Source organism: Oncorhynchus tshawytscha, linkage group LG11, assembly GCF_018296145.1.
Source record: "Oncorhynchus tshawytscha isolate Ot180627B linkage group LG11, Otsh_v2.0, whole genome shotgun sequence".
Lineage (NCBI taxonomy): Eukaryota > Metazoa > Chordata > Actinopteri > Salmoniformes > Salmonidae > Oncorhynchus > Oncorhynchus tshawytscha.
The window spans coordinates 18,544,978-18,569,704 of NC_056439.1; the positions used below are offsets into that span (position 1 = coordinate 18,544,978).

The 24,727-nt window shown below is 43.2% G+C and overlaps 3 protein-coding genes across 6 annotated transcripts in view; 2 read left to right on the forward strand and 1 right to left on the reverse strand.

The window, feature by feature from the left end:
* On the forward strand, positions 1-9,415 carry ptgr2 (prostaglandin reductase 2). Its single transcript, XM_024436985.2, is given in 10 exon segments — positions 1-55; positions 2,217-2,335; positions 2,625-2,816; positions 6,021-6,191; positions 6,420-6,629; positions 7,727-7,804; positions 7,806-7,846; positions 8,058-8,145; positions 9,079-9,118; positions 9,217-9,415. Coding segments are annotated over 10 exon segments (1,044 nt in total). The 5' UTR covers positions 1-15; the 3' UTR covers positions 9,282-9,415.
* tmem62 (transmembrane protein 62) lies at positions 9,188-23,400 on the reverse strand. Of its 2 annotated transcripts, none has more exons than XM_024436984.2 (16): positions 23,248-23,386; positions 21,354-21,487; positions 20,930-21,131; positions 20,434-20,545; positions 20,148-20,285; positions 19,267-19,312; positions 18,306-18,447; positions 17,948-18,072; positions 17,447-17,569; positions 15,072-15,227; positions 13,016-13,175; positions 12,725-12,838; positions 12,435-12,519; positions 12,069-12,173; positions 11,684-11,802; positions 9,188-11,431 (listed from the first exon to the last, which is right to left on the reverse strand). In XM_024436984.2, the coding sequence occupies exons 1-16, from the start codon at positions 23,317-23,319 to the stop codon at positions 11,111-11,113; spliced, it is 2,154 nt and encodes a 717-aa protein (XP_024292752.2). In that variant the 5' UTR covers positions 23,320-23,386; the 3' UTR covers positions 9,188-11,110. The 2 variants fall into 2 exon arrangements, 1 of the variants encoding a protein (XP_024292752.2); XR_006084539.1 differs by having other exon boundaries at positions 11,120-11,431; positions 11,945-12,173; positions 23,248-23,400.
* The window catches only part of ttbk2a (tau tubulin kinase 2a), a 39,429-nt gene continuing 27,859 nt past the window's right edge, over positions 13,158-24,727 (forward strand). For 2 of the 3 annotated variants that reach the window (XM_024436986.2, XM_042329867.1), the window contains exon 1: positions 22,137-22,469. The gene's annotated coding sequence lies outside the window, so the exon portion shown is untranslated. Of the gene's footprint in view, positions 13,253-22,136; positions 22,470-24,727 lie in introns of those variants that run through there. The other variant, XM_042329866.1, reaches the window with a different exon arrangement.

Here is a 24,727-nt window from a genome sequence, read left to right on the forward strand (position 1 = left end):
TTTTGACGGGAGAATATGTTGCTTGTGCAGAGAGTGGTGCTTAACTCGCGACCTGGTATGTGTAGACTTCTCAGCTGTGTGATACATTTTATAATTCTCATATAGCGGTCATTGTACCCTAGCGAGTGTATGAATGGAGATAGTTGTTAACTTTTTGAAACGACTGGTCAATGATTAGCATCGCATTAATGGCGTTTACGGCTAATGCGGCATTCAAACCCAAGTCGGAACTAAACTCGAAGATGTACAACTTGCTATCTGGTTGTAGTTCTACACGTGCCGCTTTCAAGCAGTTAGTATGTCGAAATTGTCTTAGTTCCAACTAGTACGTGAATGCAGCGTAACTTCGTCAAGTTCCTGACTGTAACTCTTGTAAGGGTAGGATTGCAAATAAACGCGTACAAAACAAACCGGTTTCCAAACGGACATCTTTGGTTGGAACCCTTGTCCATTTTATTAGCTGTAAAGATAAAAACACTGCAATATTTACATACAGATAGCTGTAATTAGCATGGGTGCTAGTCCAAACGCAAGCAGATGGCGCTATGGAGTCGTCAAATGAATTATCTTTTTGGCAGAAAAAGCAAGGTGGGCGGAGCCATATTTCCGTTAGGGAACACCTACTCAAATTCCTGTGTGCAATATCTCAATTCGCCCTTGCATTCCTGAACGCAATTTTTAGAATGATAGTTTTGGAAACAGCACTTTGGAGATCAAATGTTTAATCAATGAAAGAATATGCAGAATGTTGACCAAATTCCTTCTCCTACTGTCGGCCACTGGGGTTCCTCATCACCATATGTGGTAGTGAGGGGAAACACCAACAGGATGCTTCACATTTATAAATCCGGTCAAATATCTTGTTAATTGTTCTTGCTCATTGCGATAACCTTTTAGATATAAACTAGGCAAGTCGGTTAAGAACATTCTTATATACAATTTCGGCTTACTTGGGAACAGTGGGTTAACGGCTTTGTTCAGGGGTAGAAGGACAGAGTTTTACTTTGTCAACTAAGGGATTTGATCCAGCAATCTTTTGGTTGCTGGCCCAACGCTCTAACCACCTGCCACCCCAATAAGAGAAGTCAGGAAATATTTGTGTTTTGAACATTTAACCCCCTTTTCTGTTGCATAAAACTACCTCTATACTTCCTTTTGTTTTGTATGGTTACCTTCAGATGAGTCCTTTGACACTTGTGGGGGTCGTAGAGGAACTGAGAACACCATCGCGTTCGTGACTCTTTCCAGAGTGAACCGTAACCCTTCTCCTAACCTTAACCTAATTATCATAACCTGCTGCATAAATGATCCTAACTTCAAGTCCGTTATGACCAGGGGTTGCAACCTAAATTACTTTCCAATTGCTCCATCTGGAGCAGAACCCCCTTTTTTTTGTTCCTGTGATCTGATCAGACAAACCTGTGAAATCAACAATATTACATTCCGTTAATTTATTACAGCCCCCCCCCACCCAGTTGGTTAACTAAGTGAAGGTGCAAAATGCCACTGAAATTTCACGGGCGGGGAGAGTGTTGGACATGGGGGATTGGCTTTAAGCGCTGAACATCGACGTGAATTGGAATGTGTTTAAACTATTACTGGCAATTATAACTTCACCAAATTACTTGTATATATCCTACTAGAGATTAGGGATATTTTTGTTACTAAAACTTTTAACTGTTTCTCAAGATTTTAAAATAACGGTTATGTTCTGGACACTAGGGACCATTTTCGTTCTCGATTCAAATCCAAGTGTACTCCAAGGAGTAAATTGGGCACTCGCTCAAAAACCCACCATTAGGCATGAAGTAGCAAGATGCGCTCCGAGTTTTCCACGTGGAAAATCAGAATCAAAATCAGCTCTATGCAACAAAACTCACACCAACTCTGAAGTTCCGAGTTGTCTTAAAAGCACCACCATACCCTGACTTTATAATAAAAGATTAGTGACGATTAGCTTAGTAACTATGACGCACCGACGTGAACGCAATTGGTCGACAGTATGCTGGGCGGGTTCTACATTCCTCCATTCATTAGCCAATGTGTTTACTATCTCCAAATTTCTTTAAATATTTCTGGCGTGCCTATGTTCCATCCATGTTACCATAACCCAAAATATAGTGCATTTTAGTGTACTAATTAATGTAGAGAAACTATAGACTATACAACAACCACATAAGTAGGCCAAATGGCTCTAATATGTTTGTGTTTTACAGGGACTGATGGAGAGCCAGTCCCTGGTCATTTCCGTGTGGAAGAGGCGATTGTAGGACCTTTTCTGAAAGAAGGACAAGTCCTTGTCCGGACCCTCTTCCTGTCTGTTGACCCTTACATGGTGATGCATGGCTGGAAAGAAAAGCTGAAATTTGTCTGCACTTTGCTGACTATATCAAATGTGCATGAAATAAACAAAATGGGACCATTAGTAACCTACGATAAGTTTCCTATTTTATATAGGCTATGTAAAGATATGTCCAATAAGCGGGCATGGCTAACACCTGCATGAAATGCAATTATAGGCATACAAACAGCCATTTTACTTTCACAAGTGCCCAGTTAAGTTATGGGTAAGGTACCCTAAACAAATACACTGTTCATAATGACATTCCATATTCGTCTTGTAGCGATGTCGCATGAACGAAGACACAGGCGCAGAGTACCTGGCTCCATGGGGGCTGTCTGAGTGTGTGGATGGTGGAGGCATTGGGGTGGTTGAGTTAAGCCGCTGCGATGGCCTCTCTGTGGATGACATGGTCACCTCGTTCAACTGGCACTGGCAGACGCAATGTTTGATGGATGAAAAGCTCTTACAGAAGGTAGGTTTAGTTTATCATCCACCAGTTTATCTATCCTACATTATAAACTGGGTAGTTCGAGCCCTGAATGCAAACTTGCTGACAGCTGTGGTATATCACCATATATCACAGGTATGATTTTTTTGTTTTTTGTTGTTTTTGTTACTGCTCTAACCAGATTATAATGTCATAAGGCACCTCGGAGTTTGGTGTATATGGCCAATATACCACGATTAAGGGCTACATCTAGGCACTCCGTTTTGTCTTAAGAATAGCCCTTAGCTGTGGTATATTGGCCATATAATGTTGACGTCGGAAGTTTACATACACTTAGGTTGGAGTCATTAACTTGTTTTTCAACTACTCCACAAATGTCTTGTTAACAAAATATAGTTTTGGCAAGTCAGTTAGGATATCTACTTTGCATGATAACATACATTTTTCCAACAATTGTTTACAGACAGATTATTTCACTTATAATTCACTGTCACAATTCCAGTGAGTCAGAAGTTTATATACACTAAGTTGACTGCCTTCAAACAGCTTGGAAAATTCCAGAAAATGTCATGGCTTTAGAAGCTTCTTATAGGCTAATTGACATCATTTGAGTCAATTGGAGGTGTGGCTGTATTTCAAGGCCTACCTTCAAACTCAGTGCCTCTGTGCTTGACATAATGGGAGAATCAAAAGAAATCAGCCAAGACCTCAGAAAACAAATTGTAGCCCTCCACAAGTCTGGTTCATCTTTGGGCGCAATTTCCAAATGCCTGAAGGTACCACGTTCATCTGTACAAACAATAGTACGCAAGTAAACACCATGGTACCACGCGGCTGTCATACCGCTCAGGAAGGAGATGCTTTCTTTCTCCTAGAGATTACGCACCAAAGTACGTTAAAGTGCAAATCAATCCCAGAACAACAGCAAAGGACCTTGTGAGGATGCTGGAGAAAACGGGTACAAATATCTATATCCACAGTAAAACAAGTCCTATATCGACATAACCCGAGAGGCCGCTCAGCAAGGAAGAAGCCACATGGGGACTGAGATTGTACTTTTTGGGGAATTGTCCTCTGGTCTGAAACAAAAATAGAACTGTTTGGCCATAATGACCATTGTTATGCTTGGAGGTAAAAGGGGGAGGCTTGCAAGCCGAAGAACCCCATCCCAACCGTGAAGCACGGTGGTGGCAGCATCATGTTGTGGGGGTGCTTTGCTGCAGGAGGGACTGGTGCACTTCACAAAATAGATGATGTCATGATGGAAAATTATGTGGATATATTGAAAGAACATCTCAAGACATCAGTCAGGAAGTTAAAGCTTGGTCGCAAATGGGTCTTCCAAATGGACAATGACCCCAAGCATACTTCCAAAGTTGTGGCAAAATGGCTTAAGGACAACAAAGTCAAGGTATTGGAGTGGCCATCACAAAGTCCTGACCTCAATTCTATAAATTTGTGGGAAGAACTGTGAACGTGTGTGCGTGCAAGGAGGCCTACAAACCTGACTCTGTTACACCAGCTTTGTCAGGAGAGGTGAATTTTAGCCCACTCATCTTATTGTGGGAAACTTGTATAAGGCTACCCGACATGTTTGGGATAGGGGGCAGCATTTTCACGTTCGGCTGAAAAGCGTGCCCAGCGTAAACGTCCTGCTACTCAGGCCCAGAAGCTAATATATGCATGTTATTTGTAGTATTGGATAGAACACTCTGAAGTTTCTAAAACTGTTTGAATGATTTCTATGCGTATAACAGAACTTATATGGCAGGTGAGAACCTGAAATCCAACCAGGAAGTGGGAAATCTGAGGTTTGTAGGTTTTCAACTCATTGCCTATCAAATAGTGTCTATGGGGTCATATTGCACTTCCTAAGGCTTCCACTAGATGTCAGTCTTTAGAACCTTGTTTTGAGGCTACTACTGAAGTGGGGGTGAATGAGAGCTGATTAAGAGGTCTGCCGGTGTGGCATGAGCTGATCACAGGCGCACCCGTGAGCGACCTGCGTTCTATTTGCATTTCTAAAGAGAGGAATTCTCCAGTTGGAACATTATTGAAGATTTATGTTAACATCCTAAAGATTGATTCTATACATCGTTTGACATGTTTCTACGAACTAACTTTTTGAACTTTCGCCTGGACTTGCCTGCGCATTGTGAGTTTGGATTTGTTTACTAAACGCGCTAACAAAAGGAGGTATTTGGACATAAATGATGGACATTATCGAACAAATCAAACATTTATTGTGGCACTGGGATTCCTGGGAGTGCATTCTGATGATCATCAAAGGTAAGTGAATATTTATAATGCCTTTTCTGACTTTTACTGACTCCACAACATGGCAGGTATCTGCATGGCTTGTTTTTGTGTCTGAGCGCCGTACTCAGATTATTGCATGGTTTGCTTTTTCCGTAAAGCTTTTTTGAAATCTGACAGCGGTTGCATTAAGAAGTATATCTATAACTCTGTACATAATAGTTGTCTCTTTTATCAAAGTTTTGAGTTCCTGTAAATTGATGTTCCTCAAACAGCCGAGAGAGCCACAACATTACTAACTGTAAAGCGCCAATGTAAACTGAGGTTTTTGGATATAAATATGAACTTTATTGAACAAAACATACATGAAGTCCTTAGTGCCATCTGACCATCAAAGGTTAGTGAGGAATTTGTATGTGTGCTTTTTGTGACTCCTGTCTTTGGCTGGAAAATGGCTGTGTGACTAGGCTCTGATCTAACATAATCATATGGTGTGCTTTCGCTGTAAAGCCTTTTTGAAATCTGACACGATGGTAGATTAACAAGAAGTGAAGCTTTTAATTTGGTATATTGCACTTGTGAATGTATGCCAGTTAAATGTTTCTGAATTTCGCGCTCTGCCTTTTCAGCGGATGTTGTCGAGGGTTTCCGCCCTAACAAGTTAAACAATTTAATGGCTATGCTACCAAGTACTCAGTATGTAAACTTCTGACCCACTGGGAATGTGATGAAAGAATTAAATCCTCTCTACTATTATTCTGACATCACAATAAAGTGGTGCTCCTAACTGACCTAAGACGGGATTTTTGCTTCTGTATATCGGTCTAGTGCCCTTTTCATACTACTGAGATGAGCAGATCCACCATAGTTTCTGAAATCTTGCCTATATAAAATATAGGAAGGAGCCTGTACAGTATAGCTATGTTCTTGGACTGTTTTTTTTGTTTCTAAAATTATCTAAGTTTTCTACAGGTTGAACCACAGCTGGTTGATGGACACATATCCTACTTCCTGGGTGCAGTTGGCATGCCTGGTCTCACCGCACTATTGGGTGTTAGAGAGAAGGGTCATGTGACCGACGGAGCCAATCAGACCATGGTGGTCAGTGGAGCTGCAGGGGCTTGTGGGTCCGTAGCTGGGCAGGTAAACACAAGCATGTTACAGTAACCTGATCTCGTTAAACATGGTATGGTCTCTTTGTGAATGGTGGTTGTCATTTTGTCCTCACATTCTCTATACTTGCCCCCAAAACACTTGTGTTCCAAGGTCCCTCTGACATTTTCCATCAATGTGTTTTATGAGGGTGAGGTGATGGGACGCAAGAGATGAATTTAAGACTGCCAGGGTTTCTGTGTTCCTCCTGCTCTCCAGATTGGCCGTGTGGATGGCTGTACCAGGGTGGTGGGGATCTGTGGGTCTGATGAGAAGTGCAGAGTCCTTGTGGAGGATCTGGGGTTCTCTGCAGCAGTCAACTACCGTCAGGGGGATGTGGCCACAGCACTGAGAGAAAGTTGTCCTAATGGAGTGGATGTCTACTTTGACAATGTGGGAGGGCCCATAAGCGATGCTGTAATAGCACAGGTAAGCAGGCTTTACTGTCTTTAGGCGTCTTGACGCAGACAGGATATTGAGAGATAGAACCACACTCCCAATCTGCATTTGTTGGAATTGCGTTATTGATCTAGCCTTGTTCTGTTCAATGTTCTCTACCTACATAGTACTCAATTTGTGTGTTCAGACAGCAATCATTTGCTGAAGTGGCTACACTAGTTGTCAGAATAACAACGGGTGTGCGGTGGTGTAGGATGATTGGTGCTCCTGCTTCCCATCACTCAGTTATGTAGCAAGATTGTGACGACAGTGCCTGCCGTGGACATTTTCCAGTTGCGTTGCAGTTTCAAAATCAGTGTAAGAACACTTTTTTTTTTAAATTATTTTTTTAAAGCCTCAAATTATAAGATTATCCTAGTCCTTTTCGGCTAGCCACTGCCTAGCTAGTTGAGTGCTATGTTAGCTGTCTCGCTTTCTAGGACATTTGCTTGTAAACAATATGCTAGTTGGCTACCACGTTCTTCTCAGTATCTAGCAAGCAACAAGATGCCAAAAAAGTCAACCACAGGGCAAATCAGATTTGACAATTCACATGGCCAGGAATCTGTTTCGTTTGACTTCAAATCACCAAAAGTGAAGTCTCCTATCCAATGTGTCCTTTTTTGTCTGTTCAGACTGCAGGAAAGAGCGCATTTCAGTAGGATATGCAAAAAAAAAGACTTTCATTCACTTCAAACTGCCAATGTAAACAAGGCTTAAGGGCTTCTTTACACTACTTTGATGACAAACTCGGTCCAGGAGAGACTTGTGTAAGGAGACGGCTCGATTGAAATCTAAGAGATGGCTCCCCCACTACTTCCGACAGTAGTGTGGGACACATACACCATCTAAGTGGTACAGTGTAAAGACAATGGCTCACACCACATGTTCCTGCAAGAATTACCTTAAAGAGCTTAATTCCCAACCCTCACACCTGATTCAATTAGTCAACTAATCATCAAGCCTTTGACTAATTTTAATCAGGTGTTTACTGTTAAAATAAATAATGTTGGGGGTTTCGTTCAGTTTCGCTCTGTCCACCCTGATAGTGACTGACACGCATTCCTCTTCCCTTCATTCATCTCCAGATGAACAATGATGGTCACGTTATCCTTTGTGGACAGATCTCCCAGTACAACAAGGACGTGCCCTACCCACCACCTCTGTGATGAGACTCGGGAGGCACTGCAAAGTAAAAACATAACCAGGTACTCAATGGTCTGTCTCTCAGATAACTGAAGGACCATTTGGCATTGCAGTAGTACTTTACATGATTATGGTATACTTAATATAGTCATTTTGTGAAGTGTATTACTAAATATTTGATTAATCTGTAAATGGTTCTAACACATTTGAGATGCCTGAGCTGCTAGTTGGCCCAGTGCATCTGTGTTAGAAAGCTTTACTCTATCCCACCAGGGAGCGGTTCATGGTGCTGAACTACATGGAGAAACACGAAGCCGGCATAATCCAGCTCAGTCAGTGGGTCAGAGAGGGGCAGATCAAGGCAAGGCAAAGTCTGTCGGAGGCCATCTTGATGTTTTGTATACTTGGAAGTTCTGAAGTGTAAAACTTAGTAGACTTCTCTCACGAGGGTTCTGCACATTTCTACCAACATGGTGCTACATTTTAAGGTCGTTACTTGGGGGGGGGGCTTTCAACACCAAACTGATCAAATACCAAAGTCAGTGGCCACTATCTGATATTTTCAGGTTTTTCTGATTGACAAGTCAGATTTTTCTTTTTGATTTGAAGCCTGCACATTGCTTGATAGCTTTCGAATCTGAGTGTGGAAGTCTCAGTCCGCCCTCTTTAACATATAGGGTAAAAACATTAACGGCCTCTTTACAAATCAGAATGTTGCATAAACTTCATTTGAACTACTTTTTTTTTTTGTTTTGTCTGCTGATTTCGCCCTTAGGTGGGTGGAAATTTGAGACAAATTATCCAAAGGTAAGTGTTATTAAAACGACCTTCGGAACGCTTGTCTTTATATTCTTCTGTCGTTTTTGTATTTTCACAACAGATTAAACATTTTGCAACGGAATCTGATTAATGAATACACCCCAGGTGAGGCGCAATATGACTCAAGCGCTTCCAGCTGATTGACAGGAAATGTGCTTCGGTCAGCAATGTTCGGTTACATTCAGCTATTTACATAGTGTGCTTTACGTGTGACGGCATCGAGATGCAAGCCGACAGAACCATATACCTACAGGTGCTCTTAAGTTGGGTAAATTATTCTTTCCTGTGGATATTTTTTCTCAAATTATGACCCACAAGGACCAACCGCACAGACAACTGGTAAAATCTGAGATTTTTGAGCATATGGTGAACAGTGACGCCATGTTGCCAGAAGTAGTTACTCAACCTTCCCCCATATCTGAGTACCTTGTCTTTTTTGCACTGTATGATTTTTGTCCCTCCATTCTCCCTTCAGGTGTTGGAGACGGTAGTAAATGGCATTGAGAATATGGGAGGTAAGTGTGTCGCTAGTAATGGTGTAGTTGCACTTAAATGACCATCTTAAAATCAATTTACCACAAACCTGAGAATTGAGCTTTACTTTATTTTGCAGTGGCCTTTTGCTCCATGATGAAAGGAGGAAACATTGGTAAACAGATCATTAAAATATCAGATTGATTCAAATCCCTGGTGGCACCATCAGAAGCTACTGGAATCTCAAGCTTTTTTTTCCTTTTAAACACACTACTTCCTGCCTTTGATTTCTATACTGACTAACTGGATGGACTGAATAAAATTATTTGTAGTTACAACACTGTACTGAATGTCTCTTCTTATAACCTTTATACTTAACCGATCTGTGACAGTCTAATTATCAACATGCTAAATTGCAAAGAATTCAATGAAGTCTTAGATCTCATTCCACAGCACTATAAACCATTAATAAAATCTGAACGTTCTTCATTTCAATGATCAATTTGAAAATGGGTATCTGATTTTACACTTGCCACAATCTATTTTATGAGTAACATTACAGCAAACATCAAAGTAGTGGTTATGCTTTGCCCAGATGCCAGTTTAATTCTGCTCTCATGCAAAGTCCTTATGGAATTATGTTTGGCCTGACGAGGAGTTGGCAAAATATCAGACTGGCACCCAGGCTACCTACCTAGCTTGGGGCAACTGCTGGTGAAACTGAGTCAGCCAACCATGAATAAAAAGTACAGCTCTGGACAATCAAGTCATAACCTCTAATCTCCACTTCATAATCAGCATTGGGCAACTTGTGCGATGCTCTAATAAATCCTGATACATGGGACCAATATGAACTTTGAGACATTCTATAAAGGAGAACCACAACTCCCTGACTGAAGATCCCATCCTAGGGGAAATGAGGACAATGGGACGTGGACAGTGGTAAAAAGACTGTTCAACCCTTGGTGTGGACGCCATAGCACCGCCTACAAGCAATGTGACATCCGTAAAGTTTAGTCATAACTTAAATTCCAATTTTCTTTAATTCAATGTAGAAATTGAATCCCAACCTGAGTCCAGAGTAGTGCTTGACTTTGGCAGGTGCGCTCACCTCAACATTTCTACTGCTTGAGCTCTGTTCCTCTTAGAATATTAGCTCAAATATTGTGACGCTCCGGCACCTAAATACAAACAGTACCAGCACCTATTTCAGTCTAAGTCGAGCGCCCAGTGCTGGTCTGAAACTCCCCAAAATATCTGCGTTCTATACATAACACACAGCTGCCCAAATCAACTTCTCAATAGAGAATAACCATCACCAAGGAAATAATACAAAAATTAAAACAGCACAATCTCAGGTCATTGCACCCTTGCTATTATTTAACATGCTTTAAGTGGATAGATTCACCACTGAGCTAATATTGAATATATAAATGGGTCATTAGTCTGTTTTTGGTTCAAGTCCTCCCATTCCTGAGTAACAGCTGTTATCTTAAGCCAGATTCTCAGAGCTCAAAATAAAAATTAACTACCTCCGGTGGGTGATTGGTCTGCTGTACCTATGTAAAATATAGCTAGTTTGCAATAACCAAATACAAAACCTGCCAGAGCATGTATCCTGTGGCAGTTGGCCGAGGCAACACTTTGAATTGAATAACCGCTACAAATCAAGTCTCAAGTGGGTAACTAATACATACGTTTACCACAGCAGAATACAGCGGTGAGAGACTCTTCAATCAGCTTTGAGGAACAGCAGTCATTGGCTGAACAATCAATTCTATCCACAATATGTACGAACACCATTGCGCTGACTGTGTGTAGGGGTGTGGTCTACACATGCAATACACTAACATGCATATGAAACTTTTAAACTGTTTAAAAATGTGGGAAATAGGATGAGGGGAAAGTAGCTTTGAAGGGAGAGCGAGAAATAACTTTGCACAAGAGTAGTTTGAAATATGGGATAGAAAAGTAGAGCCAATGTAGTTTGCCATAACTAAGAGAATCCCCCAGTAAGAAAATAAGTGCAACTGTCAAGAGGCTGTGGTTGTCTTGCTGTCGTCACGGAGACAGGGGGCGGGGCCCTTCCAGGCACGGTAGACCAATAGCAGGGCGATCCCTACTGCCCACGTGCGGACTGGGGACAGGAAGAAGGCCAGCGGTCCATATGTCTCCAGCAGGAAGTAACAAGAGTATCCCTGCCAGGCTAGCAGCAGCAACATGGCCGTATGCACCCCCAGAGTCTTCCACCGATAGCCCGGACGCAAGAAGTGTGAGCGGAAGGAGTTACCACGACTACGCAGGTGAAGGCTCCAGCACAGGTAACAGGCGAGAGGCATGTTGAAGAAGAGCAGCTGTTGGGGAAATGGAGGGAAGACAGGGATAAGAGTTTGTCAACTACAGGTAACCCCTTAAGGGAAAAAAGGACCACTGCCTTAAAAGTCCCCCCCCTTCTTTATACATCTGGTAGAACTTTACTAAAAGCCACCAGGCATGACGTATTATAATGCAGTTATCATGCACTAAGACCTGTCATGAGCATGTATGAACGCCGTACCTCTCAATATCATCTCATAATGATCCTGACTAAATACCAGCCTCCTCACCTGCCCCACCCCAACAACATAAGTGAGACTTCCCTCGAGGAAGTGTCCGTCGATAACCACTCCGAAGGCAAAGCAAGCCCCACTGTGACCATCAATCAACTCTCCTATGAACCAGGGACCTGCAGAGACAGAGGGTGAGTAGACGAACACAACACAGTCAGTGCTAATTGGCATATTTCCCCTTGGCCCTAACCCTAAGATGTTTGAGGATAGGAAGGTTTCTGGATAGGTATAATCAAAGAAAGGATTACAGGCTCACACCTTACAGCTCTATAAATGTTGAAGGGACACAGGCAAGGGGTAGGGAGCAAGTTGAGACCGGCTGACAGGGTGAAGAGACGGAGTTTAATGGATGGTTGTCCTCTGGACCCAGTAGGAAACTCACCTACGGCAGTACAGAGGTTGAAGAGCAGTAGAGAGTAGTAGAAAGTGTCTGCTTTACTGACCAAGTGCAGGGACAGACAGGCGCAAGAGGACAGACTTGAAGACCCTGGGAGACACAGGAAAACAGGTAAGATTGAAAACTACAAATCGACGAAAAGAGTTGTCACATACAACAAATTGCGTATTATAGACAATACATGTATTTATCAACATGAGGTTATGTGTGGAATGATATATGCAAAAAATCCTAGATTTTCTTTCACTGTATAGGATGGCTGAGAACAATAACTATGGCAATTTTCACACAGGTAACAACCAGCTTGATACTACCATGGTTGACGTGACAGGAGTGTCTGGCGGATCTCACCTCTGACAGAGGGCAGAGGCATGAACCTGAACGCCACAAGCACTCCAATATTCAGCAGCATCCCTGCGACAAAGGCTACCCGGGCCTGTGGACGGACAGGACCGTTTATACAGTAGGTCTACAGAGCACAGCTGGTGAAGACATGATGGTTAAATGTTAGAAGACCTTTTGCTATAGAGGTTGAGTCAGCAAGTAACGTACAGGGAGAGAGGCAGGTCAACAACTGGAAGGTCGCCCGTTCGTATCTCAAGACTGACAGGAAAATCAAGTATTCCTCTTTGTCTTCTTACCAGAATGTAGTGGTCAGTGAGCAGGATGAAGGACTGGAAGAAACCAAAGCTGGGGGAGAGGTCCTCTTCCAGGGTGAAGAGCTGTTCTCGGAAAGTCGACCGCCCCACCGCGTCCTAACACAAAAACACGCACACAGAATAAGAGAGGCCACATCACCTGAACTAGTAACAAAACATCTGGTAGCTATCTGAGAAAACATTGGATAACTTTTGAACAACTTTTTAAAACATTTGACAACCTCTTAGCATGTCTATATAATAGAAGATATGAGGTAATGCGTATTGTGCAACCTTCACTTTGACAGTGACAGTGTGCAGCCCAGCGAGGTAGAGCGAGGGTTCCCATGGCACCACATATAGTGGACCTCCAGCAGACTGGCCTTCACCCATCTCCACCCCGTCCACGCTGACGTGAACTGCTGTGACCGGGGCATCAGAGAAGGCCAGGATCCTGAGGGGACCGGAGAGGCCAGGGTTAGAATACAGGAGGATAGGGGAAGATTATCACACACACATCTGCAGAGACAGGTGAGCCAAAATGAAACATTGTTGACAAACTTTGTGGTATGGAGATACAGTTGAAGTCGGAGGTTTACATACATCTTTGCCAAATACATTTAACTCAGTTTTTCACAATTCCTGACATTTAATCCTAGTAAAAATTCCCTGTCTTAGGTCAGTTAGGATCACCACTTTATTTTAAGAATGTGAAATGTCAGAATAATAGTAGAGTGATTTATTTCAGCTTTTATTGCTTTCATCACATTCCCAGTGGGTCAGAAGTTTACATACACTCAATCAGTATTTGGGAGCATTGCCTTTCAATTGTCAAACTTTTCAGGTAGCCTTCCACAAGCTTCCCACAATAAGTTGGGTGAATTTTGGCCCATTCCTCCTGACAGAGCTGGTGGAACTGAGTCAGGTTTGTAGGCCTCCTTCCTCACACACGCTTTTTCAGGTGTGCCCACAAAATTTCTATGGGATTGAGGTCAGGGATTTGTGATGGCCACTCCAATACCTTGACTTTGTTGTCCTTAAGCCATTTTGCCACAACTTTGGAAGTATGCTTGGGGTCATTGTCCATTTGGAAGACCAATTTGCGAACAAGCTTTAACTTCCTGACTGATGTCTTGAGATGTTGCTTCAATGTATCCACATAATTTTCCTTCCTTAAGATGCTATCTATTTTGTGAAGTGCACCAGTCCCTCCTGCAGCAAAGCACCCCCACAATATGATGCTGCCACCCTGTGCTTCACAGTTGGGATGGTGTTCTTCAGCTTGCAAACCTCCCCCTTTTCCCTCCAAACATACCGATGGTCATTATGGCCAAACAGTTCTATTTTTGTTTCATCAGACCAGAGGACATTTCTCCAAAAAGTACGATCTTTGTCCCCATGTGCAGTTGCAAACCGTAGTCTGGCTTTTTTATGGAGGTTTGGAGCAGTGGCTTCTTCCTTGCAGAGCGGCCTTTCAGGTTGTCGATATAGGACTCCTTCCTGAGCGGTATGACGGCTGCGTGGTCCCATGGTGTTTATACTTGCATACTATTGTTTGTACAGAAGAACATGGTACCTTCAGGCGTTTGGCAATTGCTCCCAAAGATGAACCAGACTTGTGGAGGTCTACAATGTTTTCTGAGGTCTTGCCTGATTTATTTCAATTTTACCATGATGTCAAGCAAAGAGGGACTGAGTTTGAAGGCCGTCCTTGAAATGCATCCACAGATACACCTCAAATTGACTCAAATGATGTCAATTAGCCTATCAGAAACTTCTAAAGCCATAACATCATTTTCTGGAATTTTCCAAGCTGTTTAAAGGCACAGCCAACTTAGTGTATATAAACTTCTGACCCACTGGAATTGTGATACAATGAATTCTAAGTGAAATAATCTGTCTGTAAACAATTGTTGGAAAAATTACTTGTCATGCACAAAGTAGATGTCCTAACCGACTTGCCAAAACTATAGTTGTTAACAAGAAGTGTGTGGAGTGGTTGAAAAACGACTCCAACCTAAGTGTATCGAAACTTCCGACTTCAACTGTAGGTGATAAAGAACCTTTTCACACTATTGTGCTGACCCACTATTGTGCTGAACTGTACTGGTTCCAATATTTTCTTTGCATATTACCCTGTCCAGCACAGTTCCAGCAACTGTGGTGGATGTGTAACCAGTTCAGTTCGGCTGAGTAGTGTGAAAAGGGTGATCGTTTTATGGAATAGAGAGATAGATGGTATATGTGTGTAAAAAAGGCAGAGTGGGTGATGGTGATTCTGTATGGTGGTGTAGGTTAGAGGTCATGGCATGGGGTTTAGGGTTGAGAAGCACACACACAGAGGGGACACCTGATGTGGGTAGAGCTATGTATTCTCCCCAGTGGCTCCACTCCAGGATGGAGGTACTGCGCCTCCTTGGGGTTGGTGATGAGTACTGCAGGCCACTGCTGAAACTTCAGGTCCATGAAACTCAGCAGGTCGTGGTCAAACGCCAGCACTCTGTACCTGAAGAGAGGGGGAGAAAGGAAGAAAGAAAGAAAGAGAGGGGGAGAAAGAAAGAAAGCAAGAGGGGGAGAAAGAAAAAGCAAGAGAGGGGGAGAAAGGAAGAAAGAAAGAGGGGGAGAAAGGAAGAAAGCAAGAGAAAGAAAGAAAGAAAGGGGAGAAAGAAAGAAAGAAAGAAGGGGGAGAAAGAAAGAAAGCAAGAGGGGGAGAAAGAAAGAAAGCAAGAGGGGAGAAAGAAAAAAAGAAAGAAAGAAAGCAAGAGGGGAGAAAGAAAAAGAAAGCAAGAGAGGGGGAGAAAGAAAAAGAAAGCAAAGAGGGGGAAAGAAAGAAAGAAAGAAAGCAAGAGGGGGAGAAAGAAAGAAAGCAAGAGGGGGAGAAAGAAAGAAAGCAAGGGGGAGAAAGAAAGAAAGCAAAGAGGGGAGAAAGAAAAAGCAAGAGAAGGAAAGAAAGCAAAGAGGGGGGAGAAAGAAAGAAAGAAAGCAAGAGAGGGGGAGAAAGAAAGAAAGAAAGAAAACAAGAGAGGGGGAAAGAAAGAAAGAAAGCAAAGAGGGGGAGAAAAGAAAGAAAGAGGGGGAGAAAGAAAGAAAGCAAAGAGGGGGAGGGGAGAAAGAAAGAAAGCAAGAGAGGGGGAGAAAGAAAGAAAGAAAGCAAGAGAGGGAAAGAAAGAAAGAAAGCAAGAGAGGGGGAGAAAGAAAAAAGCAAGAGGGGGAGAAAGAAAGAAAGAAAGCAAGAGGGGGAGAAAGAAAGAAAGCAAGAGAAGGAAAGAAAGCAAGAGAGGGGGAGAAAGAAAGAAAGCAAAGAGGGGGGAAAGAAAAAGAAAGAAAGAAAGCAAGAGAGGGAGAGAAAGAAAGAAAGAAAGCAAGAGGGGGAGAAAGAAAGAAAGCAAGAAAGCAAGAGGGGGAGAAAGGAGAAAGAAAGAAAGAAAGCAAGAGGGGGAGAAAGAAAGAAAGCAAGAGGGGGAGAAAGAAAGAAAGCAAGAGGGGGAGAAAGAAAGAAAGCAAGAGGGGGAGAAAGAAAGAAAGCAAGAGGGGGAGAAAGAAAGAAAGCAAGAGGGGGAGAAAGAAAGAAAGCAAGAGGGGGAGAAAGAAAGAAAGCAAGAGGGGGGGAGAAAGAAAGAAAGCAAGAGGGGGGGGAAAGAAAGAAAGAAAGCAAGAGGGGGAGAAAGAAAGAAAGCAAGAGAGGGGAGAAAGAAAGAAAGCAAGAGAAGGAAAGAAAGCAAGAGAGGGGGAAAGAAAGAAAGAAAGCAAAGAGGGGGAGAAAGAAAGAAAGCAAGAGGGGGAGAAAGAAAGAAAGCAAGAGGGGGAGAAAGAAAGCAAGCAAGAGAAGGAAAGAAAGCAAGAGGGGGGAGAAAGAAAGAAAGAAAGCAAGAGAGGGGAGAAAGAAAGAAAGCAAGAGAGGAAAGAGAAAGAAAGAAAGCAAAGAGGGGGAGAAAGAAAGAAAGCAAGAGAGGGGGAGAAAGAAAGAAAGCAAGAGGGGGGGAGAAAGAAAGAAAGCAAGAGGGGGGGGAGAAAGAAAGAAAGCAAGAGGGGGGGGAAAGAAAGAAAGAAAGAAAGAGGGGGAGAAAGAAAGAAAGCAAGAGGAAAGGGGAGAAAGAAAGAAAGCGAGGGGGAGAAGGAAAGAAAGCAAGAGGGGGAGAAGGAAAGAAAGCGAGGGGGGAGAAAGAAAGAAAGCGAGGGGGGGAAAGAAAGAAAGAAAGCGAGGGGGAAAGAAAGAAAGAAAGCGAGGGGGAGAAAGAAAGAAAGAAAGCGAGGGGGAGAAAGAAAGAAAGAAAGCGAGCGGGGGGAGAAAGAAAGAAAGCGAGGGGGGGAGAAGAAAGAAAGAAAGCAAGAGGGGGGAGAAAGAAAGAAAGCAAGAGAGGGGGAGAAAGGAAGAAAGCAAGAGGGGGAGAAAGGAAGAAAGCAAGAGGGGGAGAAAGGAAGAAAGCAAAGAGGGGGAGAAAGGAAGAAAGCAAGAGAGGGGGAGAAAGGAAGAAAGCAAGAGAGGGGGAGAAAGGAAGAAAGCAAGAGAGGGGGAGAAAGAAAGCAAGAGGGGGAGAAAGGAAGAAAGCAAGAGAGAGGGAGAAAGAGGGGCAGAATGACCGAGAAAGAGAGAGAAAAGGAATATATCGGTGTTGTGTGTGAACTTTATTTGTAGCACAATTTAAACAGACCACAAATACAGATGTATGTGTTTGTCTGAGCCTGAGCGAGTGTGTAAAAAGTACGATGCATCTATAGACTTACCTGCGATTGTCCATCCAGTCACCTAGCTCCAGTTCCAGGGTGCCCTCGGGGTGTCTGCTGTGTAGTACAGGCATCAGGCCGCCCAGAGTGTGTAGGTGACCACACAGGTACGCTACAGCCGAGCTACACACACGCATAGGTAACAATTACATCACAGATGTATATGGTACAAAAATCTCAACTAACTGGATTCAATAACTGTGCTATTGAGTATGTATAACGTTCGGACATTGTGTTGCAATAGTGCTTTAAAGGAGCTTGTTCCGATAAATATAATTGAATGGTCTTTCCAGGAACCTTATTTTACCATTTCCACTATGCTATTAACTATGTTATAACTATAACTGACCTATGTCAGAACTGTTATAACAGTATACTAGTTAATTATCCAAAACCTGTTTAGAGGGTGTTTAAATTAGAGAGGCAGACTAACATGAAGACAGGCTTATAGAAACCCACAAACATTATTTTGTTACCTCATCTCACACACACATCTGTTACCTCATCACGCCTCTCAGCCCTGGAAAGGGGGAGATGACCGTTGAAGTGGTGTAGTGGCCAAACCAGATGGTCTGGTTGCTGCTGTGGCTCTCAGTCCTGAAGGATGCCAACAGGTCCATCTGAGTCTGTAATGTAGTGTTGCAGGACTTTAAAAAAAAATATTACGCAAATAGACTAATGTCTCAGTCTTATGTTTAAATTAATGACAAGTGTAGGGTGGGAAAGTATTTAGTTTTGTTGCGCTAGCCTGCTCCCAGATCAGTTTGTGTTGTATTGTATAGCCAACTCATATGGTTGTTGTAATGCCAAACAGATCTGGGACCAGGCTGGTGTTAAGCTGGTTGGGGGCATACTGTACCTGGTTGAGAATGCCATAGAAGTTGTATGGCCGCTTGGGTCCGGGGGTGATGGTTGCATCAGCACAGATGAAGGAGTAGTTGCCGAAGGGAGTCTTGTGGACATAGTGAAAGGAGCCAACTTTCTGATTGGCTGAGTATTTCCTGGGAATAAAAACAGGCATCATTATTGTGTGGCTGAGTTCGTGACTGCATACAGTGTGGTGTGCATGTTGCTCTCAACACCTCTGCCTTGTTTTATGATGGAGAAGCGGAGAACCTATTTATTTAAAACGGACAAGGAACAAACCTCAACAATTACCATGCAGACACGAGACAGATGTCATATTTTGAGAGACTGTGTTTCAAAAAGAGAATGAGCTACAAACTGTGGAGCAGGGTCTCCCAAACTCGGTCCTCGGGACCCCAAGGGGTGCACGTTTTGGTTTTTGCCCTAGTACTACACAGCTGATTCCAATAATCAACTAATCATCAAGCTTTGATAATTTGAATCAGCTTGTAAATTGTATATCTGGCTTTAGATAGCTGTATGTCTAGCTCAGATAGCTAGAATCAATGTTAATAAGTCTAGTGCTCATGTTACACAGACAAGCGAACGCAGAGAGGCAACTCACTCACACTAGCTACACTAGAGAGAGCTGGAGAGCTGGTTGCTAGAAAGCTAGTCATATAACAAGTAGGAGTCTCTGAACATGAATCACAGTGACACTTGTCATATTTCAGGGGTATTCAACTCTGACCCTACGAGGTCCGGAACCTGCTTGTTTTCTGTTCTACCGCATAATTAATTGCACCCACCTGGTGTCCCAGGTCTAAATCAGTCCCTGAATAGAGGGGAACAATGAGAAAGCGCAGTGGAACTGGCTTCGAGGTCCAGAGCTGAGTTGGAAGGACCTACTGTATGTCTTTGACACATGTAAACAACATTCATTCCAGATATAGCAGGCAAGAGTGAACACTGACCTGTAGTAGTTGTTGACACTATCCAAGGAAATAATATTGAAGGCATCTGTCAGAAACATAATAAAAACAGGAATGTAGCTAAGTAAGAGAGACCTTGCAAAACATAATGAACACATACCATCTCCTGGCCAAGGTATCTAACCTTGGTATTAATTCCCTCATCCCTGTTGATTAACATCTATCCTTACCAGTAACCACAGGGACTCACATAGCCTAAATGTCCTGCTGTTACAATCTATTCTGTACTGAACTAATGTCAACAAGAGAAAGGCTCTTTTGAAGCGTCTTTAACAATGGATTGTAGTGGACAGTTAGGCTGTAGGAGATTTCTTGTTTCAACTCGAATAGCATTTGTGATTCAATATCAATGGAGGGGCATTAAGCAGTGACGGTCCTGACTGCTCAGCTTTGAGGTAAAATTCACAAAGAATGCACATATCTGTAGGTGTGTAGATTCTTTACATATTCTACACTCTTAGAAAGCAAGGTGCTCTCTAGAACCTAAAAGGGTTCTTCAGCTCTCCCCATAGGATAACCCTTTGAAGAACCCTTTTTGGTTCCAGGTAGAACCATTTTGGTTTTAGGTAGAATCATTTTGGGTTCAATGTAAAACCCTTTCCACAGAGGGTTCTATATGGAACCAAAAAGGATTTTACCTGTAACCGAAAAGGGTTCTCCTATGGGGACAGCCGAAAAACCCTTCCAAGTCCAATTCAACTAACTGGCTTTGCAGATTTCTAGACATTTACGACCCAATTCCATACCAATCTATCAACCCTGTTAATAGGATCTTCCCAATTTTTTTTGTTTTTTTTTGGGGGGGGATTCTAGAAATCATGAAGTGTAAGAGAATATCAGAGGAGGTATATTATATGAGTTACCATGGTTTCCGCGGATGTCAATCCATTTTGTGCGTTCCAGCACCCGAGACCTCTTCAGGATGTCGTGATAGGCCTGCCACTCCACCTCATGCTGCAGGGAGCCCACCTTGCTCTCGGTCTTTGCATCCGTCAGGTCTCCTGTTAGGTGGACAGACAGAGTGACTTATGAGAAATAATAACTCACTTCAGGTTCATGGCTGCTCTTGTGATAGTGCAGAAACTCTGCAAGCTGTAATGTTTGGGGGCTGCTAATAAACTAATGAGCAAGAAGCAATGGCCGACGTACCTGTTGCGAGCACAAGAGCAGGTTGGATCACTTCAACGGTATTAGTGCAGAACTTCTCAAAGTCATAAATTCGTTTTTTGTCATGGAATCGACTGATATGAATGTCAGACACCTGTGCGGGTACAGGACATAATTCAGGGGTTAAAAGCACAAACTAGGGCATCATCTAGCTCGTTTTGACAAGATATTCCACTTGGTACATCCCCTCCTCCTAGTCAACAAACATATTACTTATTATCTAGCTAGTTTCCAACTGGGTTCAAAGTTTAAAACCTGATGGCTGGCTGGTGCCAACTTTGTCCATGCATGACAGCACAGCACCCAAAAAGGAAACTGGACTGTGACCCCATTCAGTGTAGATTGTGACATGACCACTACTACCCAGTGGGCTACTTACTTGCTAGCAGCTGTCACCCTGACAATTGACACTGACAGTCACAACACTAGCAAGTTAGCAATTAGCTAGAAAATCGAGTTAGAAGCTGGATCCACTCACCTGCACGAACCAGAATATGTTATCCAATTCGCCGCCGGGATACGGAGGAAGACATGTCCTAGCCTCCTCTCCATCCCCGGCGTTGAACTGCCGAACACTCCGTTTGGGGTTCCAGGAGGTGTCATAGCTCTCCAGCACCCAGGAAGCTAAGCAGGCTAGTGCTAGTCCCACAAGAACTAGCGCTCCGAACAGCTTGAGCATCCTGTAGTGACGAAAGAGCGGTGGGAATCTACTGGACAGAATACTGGCGAGAGCAACATCAACACACCTATGCTAGCTATATTAGCTACTAACTACATTGAGCCGCTGGCCACTCAGACCGTTCGATTTCCATTTGCGACCATAGCCAGATCGAGCTACACACGAAACATTGTCTTCTCAGATTGTTTTGAAAAAGCTAGCTATAAGGAAATACCATACTGACCGGTTGTGCATGGCTACGTCATCTCTGTATGACTCACTCCCACAAATCCCTGCGCGGGTGTAATTTAGGGTACAGTTCCAAACCGAATCTCTTGACTCTGTTCCTAGTTTCTTGTTGATTTGCTCGTTGCACTTCTGAAAATACATACACAACCAGATAGGTGTAAGCAACATGTGAGAGAACCTAGCACATTCCCGTTTCCTAATACTTATTTATAGATAAGCAATGTTCAAGTGGCAAGAATTAAAGGTTGAGATGTAATTGGTTGGGATTGGCTCCAAATCTAAATGAGCAGTTTTTAACATCATCTTCATGCTCTTTTGAAGTATGTTATTCTTACAAATCTAATGCTTAGCTTTTAGCAAATGCTCAGTGAATTATGGTTATTCATGCAAGGACTCATAAAATGTGGTAGAGAGACAATATCAAAGCACACATGATATTGTGCGGAAGCATGTTGTTATCACACAACAGTATGCTTATGCAACAAATTCTACAATGCTGTCATATCTGGATCTTCATTGATGAAAAAAAGCCTGATTTAAAATGAAAGAAAACAGAATATAATACAATTGAATATAATAGAGGGGGTGAAATTCTAATACGAGGCTACACTTGCAAGAGCGTGTAATAGTAACTAAAGGCTGGGCACCTCCTATCGGGCAAACAAATACGCAATGTACAAATGTATTATTAGAGAATATTGGGCGCGGTCACGCTCATGATTCATAATACACGTGCACTAGCGCTTTAAAGCCCACGCTCGTTCACATAGCGAGCTGTTGCGAGGGGGATAGGACCGTGAACGCGCGGGCAGGCAGGCAGATCATCAGAGAAGAGTAGCTAACACGTCACGGATCTGTAGCGATCGAGAGAGAGAGATGCTGAGGTGACAGCGAGAGAGAAGGAGAAAAACGACGATTAGATAAAACTCATAATCCCTGCTGCTAAATTCACATGTGTGCGTGTGAACATCAGCTGCAGAATCAACACCACATGGATAACGCACCCACTATGGAATTCCACTCGATGTCTCAACATTCCATCAAGACAAACATAAAGGATTTTTTGTAACCACACCCGGCTTCTTTCGGATCAAGGATTGGAGCGGCTAAGGTATGGACACCGCTGCTATGCAATCGGATGACACTGACAGCTGGCGAACATTAGCTGATGTCAACATACAGGGATAGAGTAAGCCACATTAGCTACATTTTAAACGGACTGATGGAGTATAGCGTCGCTGCCAAGGTCGTTCCATAGCTAGATGCAGTACGATTATATTCTAGAACGCAACGCTTTCCCCATAGCTAAATCAATGCAAAGAGGCACTCTAGCATAGCCCGTGTGTACGCTGTGCGTGTACGCGCAATCGTAAATCCACTAAGGCTAGCTAATTACGCAGCTTCGCTATGCAACAACATGCGCGGAGGTGGCACATTTGCAACCACCAATTAGCCAGTTACATAGTCATTGCATTGTAACAGCTGCCTGTAAAGTCATGCGCATTTCTATTGTGTATTGACCACATGCCATTCATGGGAGGGGGAGAGGAGATGTACTGCAAGCTACAATCCACATGCAAATACATTTTTCATATCATCATTGTCACTCAGGTAGTACAGTACTGAATTCATAGCTTGACATGGTGTGGAAAAGATGTTATCCATGACATGATTATTATGCCACCTGATTCAAGATCCAGAACAAGTTAGTTGAGAAGAATATCTTATCAACAGTACAGGCGAACATTACAACACAGAGAGGCATACATACAATCAGTACCTACTTTATTCAGTCATTGATCAACACAGTAGGCTACATGCACTGTAGTAAGGTTCTGATATTGAGAGAGACGACCCCAACATCATTCCCTACTATCATGCCCACTCACTCTGTACTGTAGCATCATTCTTTGGGTGGAGATGGAACGGGCCTGGCCGGGGATGGAGCAGGGCTTACCCATCCCATCCCCATGCTGGCAAAGCTCCAGGGCTTTAAACAGAGAGATGACTGAACAGCCAGGCCTGTGGCAGCGGCAGCAGCAGCAGCTCGGGAATCAGACACTCACTCCTTTTATCTCCAGAGGAGGCCGTTGCAAATGGCACCCTTTTCCCTACGTAGTCCACTGCTTTTGACCAAAGCTCGGGCTCTATATAAGGAATAGGTTGGAAGGTGTCTCTTGTCCACTGGGTCAGGCTGAGGCTGCTGCAACACCCTCTAACAGGAGGGGGGGGGGGACTGCTCAGAGTCATAGGAATGGAAGTAGGCCTATCTAACAGATCTATCTGTCATTTCATCATTACTGCTCTATTACTGTGTCATGTAGTCTTCCAGTTCTCCGGAGAGCAGTGCAGCAGGCAGCACATTTAAATAGTTCAATTGCCATGGAGTCAGGCAGCATGATTCACGGCGAGACTGAGATGGGTGTCAAAGATTTATGATGACTGGTCTAATACCAAATCTCTGCAACCAATGTGTTATTCGGATTCATGATTTGCATTGAGAAGTGTCAGGACAGCAGTGTTTTGTTGATCAGTGAGTCACACAAATGGGTCCCAAATGGCAGCCTATAGGCTATGGTGCACTACTTTTGCAAAAGTGGTGCACTTAAAAGGGAGTAGGGTGCCATTTTGGATTCATTCCACAACCATGTGGACCAGCTGGCTGAGTGGAATGGTTCTGGACTGGCTCTGAGGCAGCAGGCTGCTTTCTGGCCCTGTATTCATAAACCATCTCAAAGAAGGAGTGCTGATCTAGGATCAGGTTTTCCCTATCCAGATCTTTATGATCTGAAAGTCAAGACTGATCCTAGATCAGCACTCTGACATGCATAATAAATACAGATAGTATTTTGTATAGTGCTTTATGAACACTTTGAGGTGATTCTGTAAAATGAAAAGCGCTTTACAAATGTAATAAATGATTATTGGCCCAGATGGATACTACTTCCACTGTACAAACTAGTGCTGTTTTTCTAACATAAATGTATCGAACTCCATGGAAGGAGGAGATTGGAATAAAGCCTCTGTGTCCTTGAAATGTAGGCTACTGCAGAGTGCGTTGTATTGGTGGCTTCTCACACAGAGGGAGGGAGGTTGGGCTTCCCTGACTGTGTGTAACTTTCCTGCCTCAGGGTTTTAGCGGAAGATGGATGTTTCTCATTTTGACCTTCAGACCGAGTTTCATTTTGGGCTGCTGCTGCTGCTTCTGCACTGATTAGGCCTATATTCAGACAGGAATCCAGCCAATCTCTTAACATCCCTCTTTTCCCAGACACACTTATCTTTTCTCTACTGTCACCACACTAAATGCATGCTACTCTGCTGGTCTTATCTGGAACTTGAACTATCTTGTGTCCTTTAAAAAAAGCC

Coding starts and splice junctions, on each gene's coding strand:
- tmem62 (XM_024436984.2), bottom strand. CDS start 23,319: ATGGGTAAGCCCTGCTCCATCCCCGGCCAGGCCCGTTCCATCTCCACC. Junction 18,448..19,266: donor AGTGTCAACAACTACTACAG/GTCAGTGTTCAC, acceptor TTTTATTCCCAG/GAAATACTCAGCCAATCAGA. Junction 13,176..15,071: donor CATAGCTCTACCCACATCAG/GTGTCCCCTCTG, acceptor CGGTCCCCTCAG/GATCCTGGCCTTCTCTGATG.